Genomic DNA, 20,332 nt, shown 5'->3' with positions numbered 1-20,332 from the left:
AGTGGAGTGGAGGAGAGGAGCTCCGCCTACGTGAGCGGTATTGAAGCGTTCGGCACAACCCCTCTATGCAGGTGCGGGGTGTGGAGCTCCACCTCGGATAACAAATTTTGGATTTTCGTAGTCGTCTCGCTGTAGGAATAAAAATCCGAGAATGCTCCCAGTCATCGCGTCATATCAAAACCAGCCTGTGAAGTTAATCCTAACGCCAAGATAGCCCGCCAATTAAAAGGTACTGCAGAGCTGGATGACCGTGTCAAGATTATGATAGCTAAATGGTCGCCAAATCTGTAGGGCTAGTCTATAGCTCTATCTACTGTAAGCGAGAACATATTCACTGGCACAATCGCCAAATATGATCAGAAGAACTCATGATGCATGTTGGGCACCTCGTATCTTATCCGTGTACATAAATGTAATGTGATCTAATGAATAGTTACCATCTAGGCCATGAACTCTTGGAGATAGTCTTCTGAGAGCTCAGGCTGCCTGTCCTCCCCATCTAACAGGCCAAGGTACCAACTCAGGTCGCCGCCATTGAATTCTCGGGCAGCAAATCCGTTACCAAAATAGCCAAAGCGATTTGACGTTGTGTGCGTCAGATTGTAGTCCTCCCATCTAGGGTTCTCCATGGTCTCAAAGAACTGGATGCGTGATCCCGGCCACATCATGATCTCTCCATCGACAGTTCCCTGCTTGAACCATGATCGGCAAGGTGATGACCAGGCGGTCCGAGGCAAGAACTGCCTGCGGTGCTCGATAAAGTCTTTGACAGCGTCCACTTTTGGTTCAAAAGATGAAACTTCCTCGGCAGACATCTTGTCCAGCATCTTCATAAAGTGCTTGGCCATGAGCTCGGTAATCGGAAGGAAGCTTCCGTGGCCGTAAGGTCCGAACGGTCCGTTGAAAATGAGATAGTTGGGGAAATGAGGTACGGTGACGGAAAGATATGTGTTGGGAATGTCCTTCCACTCTTCGTTGAGGCTTTTGCCGTCACGTCCGATGGTAGGATAAGCCGGACGCCAGCTGACGTCGAATCCAGTGGCGCAGACTAATACGTCAAACTCATGCTCAACTCCATCTTTTGTTCTGATTCCTCGCGGGGTGATGGTTTCAATGGCATCGCTCACGACGGTTACATTATCCTCGCACAATGCCTCGAGATAGCCGTTTCCAGGCGTCGGTCGTCGACATCCGACAGCAAAGTTCTTAGGAACAATGTGATCGGCAATCTCGGGTTTCGCCGCCAATTTTCTCCGCATTTCTTGTTCAGCATACTGTTGACGATGGTAAGTTTTCGAAACAACTAGCCATTAGGCGAATACTGGTTCTTACCTGTCTGGCTTCTTGCTGCTCTTGGGAGCCGTTGAGAATGAATTTGAATCTTGAGTTCAGTTCAGATTCGATCTTCTTCCGATAAGCAAGATATTTCTTAGGGTCATTCGCCAGAATACTCTTTTGCTCTTCATTGTACTTGAAGTTTGAGCCGCCTTTTCCAGCAAACTTTTGGGCGAAACCCCCAGTTACCCAACTAGAGCTGCGAATGAAACACTTCATATGACCAACGACTGAAATTGGGTCAGCTTCAGCTCAAAAGCGTGAAATGGCTCGTCGAAACAATGGTAGAGACTTACGGGGTTGAATGCTGGGAACAATCTGCACAGCTGATGAACCCGAGCCGATTACACCTACGCGCTTCCCTTTCAATTCAACAGTATCATCCCAATTAGCACTATGAAGCATTGGTCCTTTGAAGGACTCTCGACCCTCGATTGCGGGCCACTTCCATTTGTTCAAGACCCCGCTGGCGTTGATGAAAACGTTTGCTGTATCCTCGAATACATCGTTGGGATCATCTCCCCTTTGGATCTTGACATGCCACAGCTGCTCCTCTTCGTTCCAATGTGCCCCAACGACTCTGTGGCTGAGTTTGATGTATTGCATTAGATTGTATCTATCGACAATGCCTTTGAAATACGCCAAAATCTCGCCTGCACTTGAGTAGCTACAATCTCGATTAGCCTATTCTCGTAGCGGAAAAGCCGTGATGTTTACTGACTACGATGACCAATCTGAAGATGGTGCCCATGATAATTGGTAGTTCACTGAGGGAATGTCGCAACCGCATCCAGGGTACCTATTTTCGTACCATGTGCCGCCCACGGAAGGATTCTTATCGTAGCAGGTGAGTTCAAGGTCCAGCGAGCTTTCTTGGACTTCATGCGCAAAATTGATAGCGCTTGCTCCTGCTCCAACAACAATAATGCGAAGTTTGCGGCCCACTCTGCTCGGTTGTTCCATAATCTTATATGAAGTCTTCGCTCCATTACTGAGGCCGTGATCCAGCGTGATCTCCTTGACCAGCGGCTCCGGCTTCTTCAACGCAATCGTTGGAACAGCCTCTGGCAGAGCATCGATAATGATAGAGCCCATCACTGCGATTGTATGATCAAAAGAAGGAGAAATGGTTTGCTAGAATCTCGGCTCAAGTGGATGAATGAAAGAATATTGGTTTGTTTAGTGAGATGCGAAGGTTCATTCACGAGTCGTCCAAGGTTTACCTCTCTCTTTTAAACCAAAAGGGCCAGTGACGAGTAGATTTACCTCCTATCGGATCAAAGAAACGAGGCGATCATTGTGGGGCAGACCATGCAATGAGCGGTACTCGATTGACTAATTTCAACCGATAACGCAGTTTGGTGGCGCGCGACATGTAAGGATTGTGGAGCTCCGCCTCCACATCGCTATCTCCGCCTCCACATTACTACCATCCGTGGATCCCTGTCCACAATCCAGTGGACCGTGTGGAGCTCTCCGATCACATCTATACAATTCTACACTCACGGCTCAAACGCCTGTGAATTAAAGAAGCGTCGGTTCGTACACACTTAGTCAGTTTTCGAGCCACTCTCGACATACGACCTTGACTTTTCATCATCGCACGGAATAATTCAGCCTCATCAACGTGGTCAACGACTTCGTTATCACCTAATCATCGATTCCGGATCACATGTCTATGAAAAACTAGCGCATGATGCCTGCTCGATCAGATCGTCCTCTTCGAATCTCGATTGATCGGGGGGGAACATTTACCGATTGTATCGCGCGTGTTCAAGGGCAGGCCGACACCGTAATAAAGATCCTATCAGTTGATAAGAAGAACTACCCCGATGCACCAACGGAGGCGATCAGGCAGGTTCTGGAGAAATTTTACGATACATCCATTCCTAGAGGTGCACCTCTAAACCTGAATGACGTCGGTGAGTACACCACAAGACCTTCCAGATCAGGCGAGCGTGGAGGCTAATGGAAGTCGGACAGAATGGATTCGCATGGGAACGACGGTAGCGACAAATGCTTTGCTGGAGCGCAAAGGGGAGAAGACAGCCTTTCTCGTAACCGAGGGTTTCAAAGAAATCCTCGTAATTGGCAACCAATCGCGACCCTTCATGTTTGATCTGTCTATCCGACGCCCAGAAGTGTTGTATTCGGACGTGTTTGAAGTGGAGGAACGAATTGTGCCCGCCACATGTGCCGATTCTGAGCTCAGACGACTGGCCATAAACTATCCAGATACGGCGCAGACGGTATCCTGCGCGTCTGGCGAGAGTATACAGATAGTAAAGGCTCTCGATGTCAAGAAAACTAAGGAACATTTGACCAAGCTGCACAGTCAGGGATACAGATCTATTGCTGTATGTTTGATGCACTCCTACATATTTCCCGACTACGAGATCCAAATTCGAGAAATCGCCCAAGAGATTGGATTCGAGAACATTTCATTATCACATGAAGTATCACAGAGGTCTAAGATCGTCCCCCGGGGCAATTCGACGGTCGTAGACGCGTATTTAACTCCAGAGATCGAGCGATATCTGCGTCAATTTACGGACAGCTTCCCGGACCTAGACAAGAGCGACTGCCGGATCGAATTCATGCAATCAGACGGCGGACTAGTGCCATCCTCAGACCTCTCAGGCTTACATTCCATCCTGTCAGGCCCGGCAGGCGGAGTGGTTGGTTACGCGGAAACATGCTATGATAAGAGCAACAAGGTTCCGGTGATTGGTTTCGACATGGGAGGTACGAGTACTGACGTAAGTCGGTATGATGGTGAATTTGAACACGTGTTTGAGACAACAACGGCAGGAATCCCGATACATGTTCCGCAACTCGACGTCAATACAATTGCAGCAGGAGGAGGTAGTATCCTTACATATAGAGATGGCCTTATGATGGTTGGCCCAGAGAGTGCATCATCGAGCCCTGGACCGGCCTGTTATAGAAATGGCGGCCCCCTGACCGTCACGGATGCTAATCTCGCCCTCGGTCGCCTAATACCAGAGCACTTCCCATCTGTCTTTGGGCCAAATGAGAATGAACCACTAGACAGAAATATCGTGTTGACAAAGTTTGAAGAGCTCACGGACTTGATCAATCGAGATACTGGAAGATCACTTTCCTGGACCGAGGTTGCCAGCGGGTACCTCAAAGTCGCCAACCAAGCCATGTGTGGTCCTATTCGCAGTCTGACTGAAGCCCGAGGCCACGATGTCTCGAGACATGATCTTGCATCATTTGGCGGGGCAGGCGGTCAGCATGCTTGCGACATTGCGGAGATCCTCGGCGTTAGGAGAGTAGTCATCCATAAATACTCTTCTATCCTATCTGCATACGGCATTGGCCTCGCTGATGTTGTGCACGAGGAACAGCGAACGTGTGTTAAGAACATCGATACAGCTACCCAGGCCATTTACCAACAACTCCGTGAACTGGCCGAGAGAGCGAAGGCGCACCCCTCGATGCAGAAGTTCCCGGTTGTCGAAGGCCAACAGTTCTTGAGCATGCGGTATGATGGAAGTGAAACACTTATGATGATTCGTGCAGATGAAGGGATCGATTCTCGGCAGACATTCATCGAAGCACATCATCAGCAGTTTGGATTTACCCCTGCCAATCGAGCCATATTCGTCGATACTGTTCGTGTGAGAGCGACCGGAAGGTACATTAACGCTGCGAATACTAGCTTTGAATTTACGCCCAAGATTCAAGAACCAATCGATGCTCCCAAGCCGTACTCGACCAAAGAAGTATATTTCACCTCTGTCGGGTGGAAAGACATACCAATCTATATGTTTAATACCCTTCGACAGGGCAACATCGTGGCGGGACCAGCGCTCATAGTGGACAAAACTCAGACCATTGTCGTCACCCCAAACGCATCGGCAGTACTAAGCGGAGACAATCTAATTCTCAACGTCGAAGCGTCAAAGAAGGAGTCGCTGAGTGCATCCGTGATCGACCCGGTCCAGCTGTCTGTATTTCGTCACCGTTTCTTTGGCATCGCGGAGCAAATGGGACGCGTTCTGCGGAACGTCAGCGTGAGTGCCAATATTAAGGAGAGACTAGATTTCAGCTGCGCTATCTTCAGCCCTGACGGGTCTTTAGTCGCAAATGCGCCTCACGTTCCCGCGATGATCGGCAGTATGGCGTTTGCGGTCAAATCGCAGATTGAGGAATGGAAGGGGAAGTTGAAAGACGGTGATGTGCTGCTCTCCAATTCGCCACGGTTTGGTGGAGTGCATCTTCCTGATCTAACATTAACAACACCGGTCTTCGATGCAGAAGGAAAGGAGATCATCTTCTGGGCAGCGTCACGCGGACATCATGCTGACGTTGGAGGCATTATGCCTGGTTCCATGCCTCCCAACTCACGGTTTTTGTGGGAAGAAGGGGCTGTCTTCGATTCGATCTTGGTAGTCAGAGATGGTAAGATCGCCGAGGACGAGCTGCATCGGATTTTGTGTGTCGAGCCGGCCAAATACCCCAACTCGAGTGGTTCAAGGTGTTTCCAGGAAAACGTAACCGATATCAAGGCTCAGATTGCGGCCAATTACTGTGGTATCCGCCTAGTCCGACTGCTGATTGTAGAGTACACTATGGATGTAGTACAGGCCTACATGAACGCAATCCAGGACGCCGCAGAGCTAGCCATTCGAAACCTGTTCAAACGTTTAGCCAAAGACTTCGAGCAAACTGAGATAGGTGCAATTGACTATATGGACGATGGAACTCCGATTCAGCTCAAAGTTACTATCCGAGATGATGGATCAGCCATATTCGATTTCACAGGCACCGGGACTCAAGTGCACGGTAACTGGAATGCCCCAGAGGCTATTACCAACTCCTCTGTGCTATACGCACTGCGCTGCATGGTGGGCAACGATGTTCCTTTGAATCAAGGATGCATCAAACCCATTGATCTCATCATCCCAGACAACTCGCTACTCCGCCCCAAGTTCGACGCTGCAGTATGTGCAGGAAATGTTTTGACTAGTCAGAGAATTGTCGACGTCATCTTCAAGGCTTTCAATGTCTGTGCTGCTAGCCAGGGCTGTATGAACAATTTCACCTTCGGTATCAATGGCACAGATGGTTTTGGCTATTATGAGACAATTGGTGGTGGTTCAGGAGCAGGCCCGACCTGGCACGGTACCAGTGGAGTCCACACAAATATGACCAATACGCGCATAACTGACCCAGAGTCACTTGAGCGCCGATATCCTGTCATCCTAAAGCGCTTCGGGCTACGCCCACATAGCGGAGGGAAGGGAAAGCATCCTGGTGGTGATGGGCTAGTACGCGACGTTCAATTTCGAATGCCGATGTCGGCGGCAATGCTGTCGGAACGAAGGGCGTTCGCTCCTTATGGTATGAAAGGCGGCGAAGAAGGAAAGAGGGGTTCCAACACGTGGGTGAAGACGGATGGGACATTGATCTCCATAGGCGGAAAAAACTCCATATCTGTTCAGCCTGGTGATAGGCTGGTTATTGAAACACCCGGTGGCGGTGGTTATGGTGCTACTGAGGCTCTGGCATGATTAGTGCCATTCAAGAACCTCGGAAATTGCATGGTTGAAACTATTCTATCCGTACAAGCCTTGTTCTGTGGTATTCAGCCTGTGTTGAGTATTTTTCAAGAAATCTCACAACTGTCTTGTTCATTATAGTGAGATCAAACACATATTTTATCTAATTCAGGCAAACTTATTGGTTCATCAAGTCTTCGGGCGTGAAGAAGGAAGATGCCTACGAGTTCTGAGTAGGGACAGTTTGAAATCCAAGTGAGAACCATGTTGGAAAAGGTCTGCTGGACCTTCACATTCGCCGTGACGGCAATGATCGGCACACGTCACTTTGTTTACCCTCATTTTCAATCCCCTATGTCCTCTTACAACGCAATAGGCCTTGCATCTATAAGGCGTCGCGATTCACGAAGAAGAAATTTACAGGGGCGGTCGACTGGGCAAGACGAGCACTCCTAGTCAGTGTGTTGGCCACCTGTCGCACTGTAACAGCAGAAGGCTTGGCCAAGTGTCAAATGGATTGTAAAACTAATCGTGAGTTACGCTTGAAGGTTATGGCACTATATAGCAACTAAACTTGAAGCTACTATGATCATAATAATTCGCAGATTCTCAGGTTAACTAGGGGGTTTCTAGCATAGATTCTATGCTTCGAGTCTACTCTTATTGCAAACATAATATCGAATGCAGATCTACAAAAATGAATATCGAATGCGGACCTACAAGAATGAAGACGCCATAAATGAGTTTGCGGCAAAGTCATAGCGGCAGAGAGCGGCAGCTATAAGCGTACTTATGTAGTGAGCAATACTTCCCTTATATGCTCTTTACAGAATATAGCGAAAATTTGGCAATTGGAAATCAGTCAGATCAAGAAACTCCACATTCTCAACGTCCTGAACTTCCTGTTGCTCTACAGCCTTTTTGTCTCGCCTCTTGTTTTCCCAAATATTGACAAAGCGAATCGCTATCAAGGTGCAAGCGGCCAAGCCGTACATAATGGCGACCATCATCTTGCCATTCTTGTACAGAGGCCTCTCATTGGCGCGGAAGGTCTGAGGCCCGATCCAGTTGCCAGCTGCGTAAGCAAGAATCTGGGCCCCACTTACGGTCGCTTTCTTCGTGTATCCCAGAGTGTTGTTCGAGATCATGACCATGACGAGGCACCAAGCTGAGCCGGCAGCACCGATAAAGTAGTATCCGACAAGGAGTGCTGCCTGAGAACTGAGAGGGAGCGTGATCATCATGATACCTCCGATCATTGGGATAAGGATGGCGATGAAGGCGAAAAGGGTCCTGTCGAGATACTTGTCGGAAAGCCATGTAAATGTAAGCTTGCAGAATATGTCAACAACGCCCGTCGGCATGTTCAAAAGCAAAGATAGTCGGGAACTGAAGCCAAAAGAGTTGATGATGATGGAACCAAACGATGTGATACCGCCATTTGGTATGTTCATGAGCAACGAGAACAGGACGTAAAGATATGTTCGTGGGTCGCGAAAGGCTTCGAAGAATTGTTCCCACTTCCACACCCTGGACCCAATGCCTTGGTTGTTACCGCGAATCCGGTCAATGGCAATGCGCTTTTCGCGATCGTTCAAGAATCTGGCGTTGATCTGGTTGTCGGGCATGTAATAGATGAGCAGCCCACCAGTCAGGATCGTGGGTAAGCCGAGGACAAGGAACAGTATCTTCCAGGTGGCGAGTGACGAGTTGTGAACACCAGATAGACCATAAGCCATAGGTCCCAACGTCAGTAGAGCCACGCCGTTACAGGACAACCAGTAGCCCATACGTCTTGCTTGCTCGTCTTGCTTGTACCTACAAACACGCAATCTTGTCAGCACCAGTCCAGTGTTCTGCAAGCTAAGTCAAAGGGTTCTTACCACATGGATGTTAAAATGACGAATGCCGGCGTTACAGTAGCCTCGAGGGCACCCAAGAAGAAGCGTACACTGAGCAGACCAGGGTAGCTGCCAACGGCACAGTGACACGTAAGCACTGCACCCCATAACGCGATATTGATTGCAGTATACTTGCCCAAAGGCAAGCGACGTAGGAGGTAGGTCGTGGGGAATCTAAATATTGTTGTTAATTCCAGTTTTACTCTCTGTCTACAGAGCGCGTATGGGCACTTACTCATAGGCAATGTAGCCGGCGTAAAAGATGCTCGAAGCCCAGCTGAATTCTTGGGATTTAGGGTTCAACTTCGTGTCTTCGCGTATACCCATCAAAGATGCGTAGTTGAGAGACGTCTTATCGGCGAACTGCAATGCGTACACCCAGCACAGCATAGGCATCAATGCCCAGTCGATCTTGCGTAGGACGACTCTCGCCTCTTCGGCAGTGTACGAGAGGACCTCGCCCCTCATGAATGCCAGGGCCGGATCAGCATTTTGGGCCTCGATCTCCTTGCATTCACCCTCGCAGGGGGCCGAAACGACTCGATTGATACCATCTTCATTGGAGGGGGCTTTGGGGGTGTGTTTGTCCGACATGACGACAACAGGTATCTTATCAATGAAGGAAAAGCGATGAATTGGCCTTACGGATGGCCCTGGTAACGAGGTCTCCAGTGAGTCCTTGCAGTGATGGAATTGAGAGCTGCCTCGATCCTCTTAAAGTTGACCTCCTCATCGAGATCCTGGGGTAATCCCCCAGACAGGGTGGAGCTCCACAGTCGCTTAGTACTTGCCGATAACCCGAGGTCTAGCGTTATCGTGGTGCGGAGATAACTTACGCCCGTGCACTGATAACAAGCCTGGCGGCGACATCTGGAGTTATGCAGGTGGCATCTACCGGTATAGGGGCACGACGAGCATTGCAGTGCGTCATTCGCCCCAATAAGCCAATGCCCTTGATACAGAAAGTGACCGTAGTTGATTGTTAGTTGTGTCGTGGAATAGCTAGCTAGGTACCTCCATAAATGGACAAAATAGAGACTTTGCAGTGTGCTTTCCGCGGCTACTCTTTTGATAATCTAGACATACATAACCTAACAAATCTCATCTAATCTAACATACGATGTTGTTCGGCCCTATGCAGATAACGCTTAAGAATTAGATCCTCGATAACCGTGAACGCTGTTTCTTCTCGAGCTGAATCACGTCCTCTAATGGCTCAAGAATCTCTCGATTCAAGGCTTGTACAGTAGTAGTACCCAATGGTCTCCTGCCTCGTCCTGTTCCGTATCCAAAGAAATGCGATATCACTGCCTTGACGCCAGCCACTCCAACCTTTTGCAAAGCTCCGTCGGCATTACTTAACTTGGACTGTAGCTGTCTGGCTTCTTGCAGCTTTCCATCCTGCCACAGGTTAAGCAATCTCACGTGTAGTGCCGGAACTACGTTTGCGAGGGCAGCAATAACGCCGTTAGATCCCGCTACCAAGCCTGGCAGCATAAAGTCAGACTTGCCAGCGAAGGCTGCGAACGAATCTTCAGGTAGGCAAGACCAGACCCGCTGCAGTTTCCCCAGGTTTCCGCAAGTGAGTTTGCATCCGACAATTTTGCCAGGATTAGACTTCGCAAGGCGGACGATGGAGTCTGAAGATATGTCGATTCCCGAAGTGACTCCGGGGAAATTATAGATGAGGAGAGGGATTTTGGCTTCCGCTGCCACCTTCGTTGCTAGTCAGCTTCTTGCCTGTCCTATCGAAAGGATTTTTGATGGTGTGAGAAACATACTGAACTGAAGAAGTTCTCTACAACGGCTGGGGTCATTGCTGCCGTCCAATATGCGGGTGGTAGCACCAGCGCATAATCAGCTCCAGCTTGACTTGCTTCTGAGATCAGGACTAGGGTCTCACGGACACTGGCCGCACCACAACCCACGATCAGTTTAACTGTTGTAAAACCGAGTTCGTTGAGATAGCTTCGGGTTGTTTGAATGATGTTTATGCGTTCACCATGATCCAGATGGGGCGCCTCGCCATTACTGCCTTGCAGAACAAGACCAGCGACACCACCCTCAGCCATGCGCTTGATGTGGGCTTTAATGGCATCGAGATCCAGAGATTCATCCTCTTTGAAAAAGGTTACTAGTGGTGTGTAGACACCGAAAGGGGGTTTCGTGGTAGCCATGATTGCGATTACGAATGCTAAGGAGGAGGCTGGTGGTGACTTTGTCGGGGCTGTGCTTGAATGCGGCTGATTCAGTCGTTGACGCGCGAACGGGAGGTAGATAGGCAATAGAGGCTTGCTTCGCAATGCTGCCGGCTACAGCACCCAGATGCCATAATCTAAGCTCTGGTATGTTTGCAAGCTAATGTGGAGCTCCGCTTGATATGCGTCCCCTAACTTGGACATCTGCTCGGCCCGAAGTCATTACCTAAGTAGGAGTTGGCGCTTAGATCCTGTAAACTCATATTCCGGCGCTAGATTTAGTTCCCATGACTCTCGTTGCCGAAGCTCTACTATGCAAGCAACCTGTACCGGTGATGCATGCCACCTGGCGCAGCCACCAAGTGGAGCTCCACCACCTCCACCCTCCACTCTTTGTGGAAGCGTACCTCTCTCTGGCCAATACACACACATGCCAGATCCTCGTCGAGTCGTGGGGATGCTGACATGCTCCACTCTGCACGGGACATGTGGTTCGGGTAAGATTTCAGTGATATCGGAGCGATGTCGCATAATTCAATTGAGGCCCAGATAAGTGTATCGGTGGACTTGGGTATTACATAGTATACTCACTACTATTTACTCCTCCTCGACTGAGCAAACAACACAGATAGTCTAACGTGGCATTCTCAGAATCCTAATCGCAACATTGCGACCTCTACGATGTCATCACCTTCTACAACACAGGATTTCTTCACACAAGTTCCTCGCATTCCACCTGATGCAATCTTTGACTTGACGAAAAAGTTCCTCGGGGATCCTGATCCAAGAAAAGTCAATCTAGGTCAAGGCACCTATAAGGATGAGAATGGCGCACCCTGGATCCTTCCTGTGGTGAAGGCAGCCAAAGACAAGACACAGGATGCGAACCACGAGTACCTCCCAATCCTAGGACTTGCCACGTTTCGCAAGTTGGCGACGGAATTGGTGCTCGGCAAAGACGCATCTGCGATTGCCCTGCAACGAGTAGCATCGTCCCAGGCGTTATCCGGCACAGGCGCCCTTCACCTGGCCGGTGAAATGCTATTCAGAGCTTTGGGAGGTGAAGCGCCAGTGTACATTACGAAGCCCACTTGGTCGAATCATCGGCAAGTGTTTGCTACCATTGGCTTCGAAGTCCATGATTTCAAATGGTATGACGATAATACGGGCCAAATAGACTTCGAGTCGATAACGAACACTCTTCGCAACGCGCCTCCTCGATCAATATTCGTCTTCCACGCCAGCGCGCACAACCCGAGCGGCTGTGATCCTAGTGAAGAACAATGGAGATCTATTGCCCGGATCGTTCAAGAACGAGGCCTATTTCCATTGTTTGATGCAGCATATCTCGGCATCACGTCAGGGGACTACGACCGTGATGCATTTGCGATCAGACACTTTATCAATGAATGCGGATTACAAGCTGCTGTGTGCAGCTCCTTCGCCAAAAACATGGGTCTATATGGGGAGAGGATTGGCCTAGTCACCTTCGTCACACAGTCATCTGATGAAGCCATGGCAGTTGAGTCTACGTTGGAGCAGATTACAAGAGGCGAAATCTCCAACCCTCCAGCCTTCGGCGCAAGAATTGTGTCTGCAGTCCTAGAAGACGAGTCTTTGCGAGCTGAGTGGGCTAGGAATCTGAGCACGATGAGCACGCGCATTGCGGATATGCGCAAAGATCTCTTTAATGCTTTGATCAAGTTGCATGCACCTGGAGACTGGCGCCGTGTCGTAGAGCAGCGCGGAATGTTTTGCATACTAGGGCTGAGCTTGGAACAGGTCCTTCACCTGCGTGGTAAGTTGTCTCTCATACATGTCCCCCTTATTGAGTGCAGGAGATCCATGTCACTGACTGTTCCGCTTCATAGAAAAATACCACATCTACATGGCCGATACATCAAGAATTTCGATAGCTGGGCTTAATCCAAGTAATGTTTGGTACACAGCTGAAGCTATAACTAAAACAGTGCAGGATAAGAACTTAGGAAGGATAAATTATAAGTAATATAGCTTAATATTACTAGTCTAAGCTGCTCGTATAAACTAAATTTAATATAAATTATTTATATTCTCTTTAATATACTTCTAGAGCGAGTAAATAGCTTTTACTAATATATATTATAGATCCTCTATAGCCCTTATAGGAAGGCATATAATTTTAGGATTATATAACCTAAAACTATATTATTTAAGTAATATATTATACAGGTAAGCTGCGCGCCTAAGCAAGCTACGTACTTTACTAAAATTTTACTAAAATTAGTAATATATTACACAGGCGAGCTGCGCGCTCGGGCGAGCTGCGCACTTTGCTAAAATTTTACTAAAATTTAAATTATATTTATAATACAATGCAATACTTTAATACAATAATATATAATTTTTTTTTAAAAAAAAAATTAAATACAGTTTGCAGTTTAGGCTTTAAAATAAAATATAAATTTTTTTTAATAAGCTACTACGCAAATATTTAGCATTTTTTTAAAAATATTTAGTAATTAATTTAAAAGAATACTTCTACAATACAATACTAAGCCTAATAGTATAAAACTTTTTTTAATAAAAAAAAAAAAATTACTTAGTATATATTTTATTTTAAAAATTAAAAATTTCTACTTTAACTAGCCGCTGTAAATAATATAGCTAATATTTTATTAGCTAAATATAAGCAATTACTTATTAGCAGGAATTAAGCTAGCACATTTATTAAATAATATTTATAATTTAGTACTAAAATTTTTTAAAAATATAATTATTAAAATTTTTTATATAAAAATCTTAAGCTTATACAAAGCTAGTTCTAACTTATAAAAAATATAAAAGCTAAATATAATATTTAAAATAAAAATATATATAACTTTAATAAAATAGGCTTTATAATAGGCTAGATATTATATAAAACTATTATTTTAAATACTAATTATTAAAAATAGCCAAAAATAGTGCAGCAGAGTAATTAAAAATAAATAATAATAATTTAAAGTATTAATATAATAAAGTAAGCTATTTTATTTTTTATTATTTTTGCAGGCAAGAACTACTTTTTAGCCTAATATAAAAAAAATAGCCTGCTTTATAATTAAGTTATTATAGTTTCTAAAAATAGCTAAATAATAAATAAGCTTATTTTTAAGTAGTTAAAGCACTTTAATAAATATACTAAAAAAAAAATTATTAGTACTTATTATTTATTTATTATTAATAGTTATAAGAGCCACGCATTAGTCTAATTCTAATAGTATTATAAAAAATAAAAAATTATTATTTTTTATATGCCTTTACATTTATTGCATTTATTATAGCTACTTAATATAAATTATTTTGCGCTTTTAAAAAAAATATATAAATATTAAGCTAAAAAGCTAATACGTAATAATATTAATTATATTACTAAAATTAAATTTTTATTATATTTTAAACTAGCTTTTAATACTACTATTATAAAAAGTAATATTTTAAGTAGCTTTAAAAGCGCTAGTTTAATTTTTTTTAATTTTAAAATTATAATATTAAAACTTAATATTTAATTATATACTTTACTACTACCTACTATTAAAAATAGTTTTTAGGAGTTAAAAATACTAAATAATATTTTAAAATTTAAATTTTAGTTAATATTAATTAAAACAAAAATTTAAAGGTACTTAAATAGTTTTTTTACTTTAATAATTAAAGCTTTTAAAAAAAATTTAAAAAGTGCAGCTATAATTGCGTATAAACTTGTATTAGTGCAAAAAAAAATTACTAAGCTTTAAGCAGCTAATAAAGCTACTATATAATAAAAATTATATAAAAAAAAAAATATAAAAAAAAAAACTTTTATAATAAAAAATAGTTTTTAATTAATAATTTTAAAAAAATTTAGAGCGCGTAGTAATAAAAAAAAAGCAAAAAAATAAATATATATTAAAATAAGTAAGCTTTTTTAAAAGTATTATAAATATTATAGTAAAACTAAGTATAATGCGCGAACGTACAAATAAAAAGTAAAAATAATTTTTAAATAAATTAATTTATTATAATTTACTACTATAATTTTTTATAGTACTATACTATTATATATAATACTAATTTTAGTAAAATTTTAGTAAAGTGCGTAGCTTGCCCAAGCGCGCAGCTCGCCTGTGTAATATATTATTATATTTATAATATAATGCAATACTTTAATATAATAATATATAATTTTTTTTAATAAGCTACCCAAACTAGTAAAAAGTCTAAAGTACTTAGTATTAAGTATATACTTAGTTATAGTTGCACAGACCTTAGGTTAAAATTTAGTAAAAGTAGTAGAAGTTTTAGATTAGAATTTAATTATAGTTGCATAAACTTTAAGTTAAAAATAAATTAGATTAGTAGAAACTTAAGTTAAAGTTTAGTTTTATTATAGACTAGCCTTAGGATTATTCTATTCTAAGTGTAAATAATAGTATTATATACTTTAAAAAAGTACAGAGATTTTTAGCTATTTATATAAAAGTTTATTGCTAAAATTTACTAAAAATTTTAATCTACAAATAGTAAAACTTAAGTTAAAACTTAAGCTATAATATACTTTTTTACTTTTTAAAAAATTTTTTTTTTTTAAGCTTTAGGCTAGTTGCAATGTTATTAAGTTTTTATAATATTTTAATATAGTTTTTTTTAATAAAATTTTAAGTAGTTTTAAAAATTATTAGCTTTTATATACTTATAATTATAGCCTATACTAAATTTAAGTAAATCTTTAAGTAAAAACTTATAATTTTTTTTTAATTATTTACTTTTAGAACTACTTTTATATATTTTTTTTAAACTTTTTTTTATACTTTTATTTTATAAGCTTTTTTTTTATATTAGCCTTATAGCGCTGCCTATTTTTTTATTATAGTAATTTATAATTTTATTTCTAGCTTTTAATTTTCTACTTTAAGCAGTAGTAGTAATTTATTAAACAGTAATTATAACAGTTTTAGTAGCTATTACTAAAAAAAAAACTTTTTATATTGCACTAATGTATTACATAGGCGAGTTAGTTGCCTAGTTAAGTTAGTTACAATGCTAAAATTTTACTAAAATTAGTACTATGCATAATAGTATAGTACTATAAAAAACTATAGTAGTAAATTATAATAAACTAATTTATTTAAAAATTATTTTTATTTTTTACTTATATATTTGCGTGTTATGCCTAGCTTTACTGCAGCATTTATAGCACTTTTAAAAAAGCTTATTTACTTTAGTATGCGCCTGCTTTTTTACTTTTTTTCTATTATTATGCGCTTTAAACTTTTTTAAAATTATTAATTAAAAATTATTTTTTATTATAAAAGTTTTTTTTTTTTATACTTATTTTTTTTATATAATTTTTTTTATATAGTAGCTTTATTAGCTATTTAAAATTTAGTAATTTTTTTCTGCACTAATATAAGCTTATACGCAACTATAGCTATACTTTTTAAATTTTTTTTAAAAATTTTAATTACTAAAATAAAAAAATTATTTAAGTACTTTTAAATTTTTATTTTAACTAATATTAATTAAAACTTAAATTTTAAAGTATTGCTTAGTATTTTTAATTCCTAAAGACTATTTTTAATAATAAATAATAATAAAATATATAATTAAATATTAAATTTTAATATTATAGCTTTAAAGTTAAAAAAAACTAGACTAGCGCTTTTAAAGCTACTTAAAATATTTTTTTTTATAATAGTAGTATTAAAAGCTAGTTTAAAGTATAATAAAAACTTAATTTTAGTAATATAATTAATACTATTGTATATTAGCTTTTTAGCTTAGCATTTATACGCCTTTTTTAAAAGTGCAAAATAATTTATATTAAATAATTATAGCAAGTGCAATAAATGCAAAAGTATATAGAAAGTAATAATTTTTTATTTTTTATAGTACTATTAAAATTAAACTAATACGTAGCTCTTATAACTGTTAATAATAAGTAAATAATAAATACTAATAATTTTTTTTTAATATATTTATTAAAGTGCTTTAATTACTTAAAAGTAAGCTTATTTATTATTTAGCTATTTTTAAAAACTGTAATAACTTAATTATAAAGCAGGCTATTTTTTTTATACTAGGCTAAAAAGTAGTTCTTGCCTATAAAAATAATAAAAAGTAAAATAATTTACTTTATTATATTAATACTTTAAATTACTATTACTTACTTTTAATTACCCTGCTGCACTATTTTTAGCTATTTTTAATAGTTAGTACTTAAAATAATAGTTTTATATAATATTTAGCTTATTATAAAGCCTATTTTATTAAAGTTATATATATTTTTATTTTAAATACTATACTTAGCTTTTATATTTTTTATAAGTTAGAACTAGCTTTATATAAGCTTAAGATTTTTATATAAAGTTTTTTAGTAATTATACTTTTAAAAAATTTTAGTACTAAATTATAAATATTATTTAATAAATATACTAGCTTAGTTTTTACTAATAAATAATTACTTATATTTAGCTAGTAAAATATTAGCTATATTATTTACAGCAGCTAGTTAAGGCAGAAATCTTTAGTTTTTAAAATAAAGTATATGCTAGGCAATTACTTTTTTTTTTATTAAAAAAAGTTTTATTTTATTAGGCCTAGTATTATATTATAGAAGTTTTTTTTTTAGTTAATTACTAAGTATTATTTAAAAAATACTATAAATTTATATAATTTTTTATTAAAAGAAATTCGCGTTGCGTTTTAAAACCTAAATTATAAACTATATTTAATTTTTTTTTAAAAAAATTGTATATTATTATATTAAAGCATTGCATTTAATAGTAAAAAACTACTAATTTTAGTAAAGTTTTAGTATTATAACTAACTTAACTAGGCAACTAACTCGCCTGTGTAATACGTTATAGTAGAGCTAATTTTTTTTTAATTAAGTATTTTAACTAAGCTAGTGCGCAAATTTAGGCAGTATATTATTAAAAGCAATTTTAATAATAAAAAATTTAAAGTAAGGCCTATTTAAGGCTAAATATATACTAAATACATTAGTATTATTAGGAAAATTCAAATTATATATTTTCGCCTAAGTAGCAGCTAGTAGTAGGCTAGTAGCGCAAGTAGGAAATTTGCCAAAGTTGCCCTATGCTTACTTTTTTTTATATATTTGCTAGTGTTGCTAGTGTCGCTAGTTTCGTTAAAGTTGCAAGTTTAATATTTTTAAAAAAAACTTTAAAGTATTTAAAACCTTTTATATTATATAAGTAATATATAATTATTAATATAGAACTAACTTATATATACTAAAATATAAGGTTTAGTTAGTTTTTTTTTAAAATAAATTTAAAACGTTGTATTTTAAGCTAGCTATAAGCTTAGCGAGTTTTTTTCTTAGCAAAGAAAATTATATTTAATTTTTAGTAATTTAATTAGAATTTAATAGCTAGTATTTAAACTAGTTATAAAATACTAGAAACTTATATATATAGTATTTCTATATATATATAATAGTTTTAGCTAGAATAGGCTTAGTAAGCAGCTTATAAAAATTAATATATAATTTTACTATATAAATAAAGCCTTTAAGTTAATTAAAGTAAGGCTATATAGTATTATTAATTTATTATATTTATATATTGCTTAGTCAGCTAGCGTATAAATCTAAAAATAATTTTATAATATAATAAATCTTACTATAGCTTTATTTATAAGCTTCTAAAAATTATAAAAATATTTTTATATTTTTATAAAAAGTCTTAGTATTTTAGCTATTTTATTTTAGCTTTAAAACTATTTATTTACTATTTTTAGTAATATTATTTATATATTAAATATTTAAGTAACTAGGCTTAATTAGGCAATTTCTAGTAGGCTATTTTATAGAAAATATTATATAGTATTATATATAATTTTTTTATAATTTTCTATTTATAGAATTAGCTTTCTACTTAGCTAAGTAGCCCTGGTAGCCTAGGTTGCTAAAAATTCGTCAAAATTCGCCAGTTTCGCTAGTTTTGCAGGATTTTCGCAGCTTTTCGCAGCTTTTCAGTTTGAATTTTCCTAACAATTATAAAAAAGTTTAGCTCTATTAAATACTAAAATAAGCTTAATTAGTTATACTTTACTTGCTACTAAAGCAAAAAAATATATAAGTATAAAAATATTTTTTTATTATATATTTTAACTTTTATTAGGCTTTTAAACTTAGTTGAACTACTATAATAAGTCTAATTTTAATAATAATTTTTATATTATTATTTAAAGCATTTACGGCACTAATTTAGCACATTATATAGCTAGTATATATTATTAATTTAATTTATAATTTTATATATTGCGCCATTATTACAAAAATGTTTATAATACTGCTATTTATAATATTATTATTTTATTTTTATTTTAAACTACCTATAGCTTTAAATAAGCTATAAGTAATTTTTTCTATACTACTATAAAAAAAGCTTTAGTTATTATTTTTTATATTTTATTTTATAGCTATATTAGTTAAAAACTAAATATATATATAAATAATATAGCAAATACTATAAATTAGGCTATTAATTTAATTTATACTTATATTAGAAGCTAAAATACTTATTTTAATACTTTTTAAGCTTTTATAAATATATTGCTTACTAGTATTAATATAAGTATTTTTTTTTTAAATTTTTTTTTATTATATTTAGGCTAGTTTGTCTGCCCTTACGCGTTTTTTTTAATAAATTAGCTTTTGCAAATTAGCTTTAAAATAATTTTTTTAGTATAATAATATAAAAATGCTTTAATATATTTTTTTTATTAATTTTATTAATAGTAGTAATAAGCTAATTTTTTTTTAAGTTTGCTAAAAGCTCTTTAAGTATTCCTGCAGCTATTATAATTAATTACTTATTATTTATAATTAGTATTTTTTCCAAAAAAAAATTTTCTAATTTAGTATAAAATAAATTAATAAGTTGACTTTAAGCTTAGCTTCTACTTTAGCTTTTTTTAAATTAATTTTTACTAGTAGTACTATTTTTAGGCTAGTTTAAACATTTTTTTTTATTTGCCCCTTAGGCCTTAAATATTTTAGTAATTTAATATTTAGTTTTTTTTATTTTAGTTTTTTCTACTTTAGTTTTTTTTACTTTAGCAATATTATGTCTGCTTAGTAAATTTAAATACTAGGCAGTACTTTTTTAGGCTGCTTTATTCTAGTTTTAAAATTTTTTTTTTTTTTTAGTAAGCACGTACTGTGCCTATTTAGCGTGCTATAAAAAGTTGCTTTTATTATAACTATAATAGTAAAGAGTATTATTAGTCTAGCCGTTTTTATAATAAAAAAAAATAGAATTTTTTTTTAAATTTTATATTTTCCTTGCTTTTTTTTTATTTAGGGCTTTTTATTATTCTAACTTAGGCTAGTCTA

General features: G+C 37.8%; 5 protein-coding genes across 5 annotated transcripts; 2 read left to right on the top strand and 3 right to left on the bottom strand.

Moving 5' to 3' along the window:
- Positions 1-252: 252 nt before the first annotated feature.
- On the bottom strand, positions 253-2,602 carry K460DRAFT_337312 (FAD/NAD(P)-binding domain-containing protein). Its single transcript, XM_040931007.1, has 4 exons — positions 2,057-2,602; positions 1,632-2,002; positions 1,333-1,565; positions 253-1,274 (listed from the first exon to the last, which is right to left on the bottom strand). Exons 1-4 carry the CDS (start codon positions 2,428-2,430, stop codon positions 441-443), a joined length of 1,812 nt encoding a protein of 603 aa, XP_040787859.1. The 5' UTR covers positions 2,431-2,602; the 3' UTR covers positions 253-440.
- A 227-nt stretch (positions 2,603-2,829) lies between these two features.
- On the top strand, positions 2,830-7,040 carry K460DRAFT_311509 (putative 5-oxoprolinase). The gene is made up of 2 exons (XM_040930191.1): positions 2,830-3,257; positions 3,319-7,040. The coding sequence occupies exons 1-2, from the start codon at positions 3,029-3,031 to the stop codon at positions 6,876-6,878; spliced, it is 3,789 nt and encodes a 1,262-aa protein (XP_040787858.1). The 5' UTR covers positions 2,830-3,028; the 3' UTR covers positions 6,879-7,040.
- A 365-nt stretch (positions 7,041-7,405) lies between these two features.
- On the bottom strand, positions 7,406-9,502 carry K460DRAFT_311505 (putative allantoate permease). The gene is made up of 3 exons (XM_040930190.1): positions 9,003-9,502; positions 8,750-8,941; positions 7,406-8,684 (listed from the first exon to the last, which is right to left on the bottom strand). The coding sequence occupies exons 1-3, from the start codon at positions 9,359-9,361 to the stop codon at positions 7,691-7,693; spliced, it is 1,545 nt and encodes a 514-aa protein (XP_040787857.1). The 5' UTR covers positions 9,362-9,502; the 3' UTR covers positions 7,406-7,690.
- A 321-nt stretch (positions 9,503-9,823) lies between these two features.
- On the bottom strand, positions 9,824-11,074 carry K460DRAFT_416570 (dihydrodipicolinate synthetase family protein). The gene is made up of 2 exons (XM_040937816.1): positions 10,549-11,074; positions 9,824-10,483 (listed from the first exon to the last, which is right to left on the bottom strand). Exons 1-2 carry the CDS (start codon positions 10,942-10,944, stop codon positions 9,923-9,925), a joined length of 957 nt encoding a protein of 318 aa, XP_040787856.1. The 5' UTR covers positions 10,945-11,074; the 3' UTR covers positions 9,824-9,922.
- Positions 11,075-11,497: 423 nt separating this feature from the next.
- K460DRAFT_416569 (putative aspartate aminotransferase) lies at positions 11,498-13,002 on the top strand. The gene is made up of 2 exons (XM_040937815.1): positions 11,498-12,763; positions 12,837-13,002. Exons 1-2 carry the CDS (start codon positions 11,647-11,649, stop codon positions 12,971-12,973), a joined length of 1,254 nt encoding a protein of 417 aa, XP_040787855.1. The 5' UTR covers positions 11,498-11,646; the 3' UTR covers positions 12,974-13,002.
- Positions 13,003-20,332: the final 7,330 nt, after the last annotated feature.

This window comes from Cucurbitaria berberidis, assembly GCF_010015615.1.
Source record: "Cucurbitaria berberidis CBS 394.84 unplaced genomic scaffold K460scaffold_3, whole genome shotgun sequence".
Classification (NCBI taxonomy): Eukaryota; Fungi; Ascomycota; class Dothideomycetes; order Pleosporales; family Cucurbitariaceae; genus Cucurbitaria; species Cucurbitaria berberidis.
The sequence above is the reverse complement of the archived record's forward strand: the minus strand, read 5'-3'. Positions and strand labels throughout refer to the sequence as shown.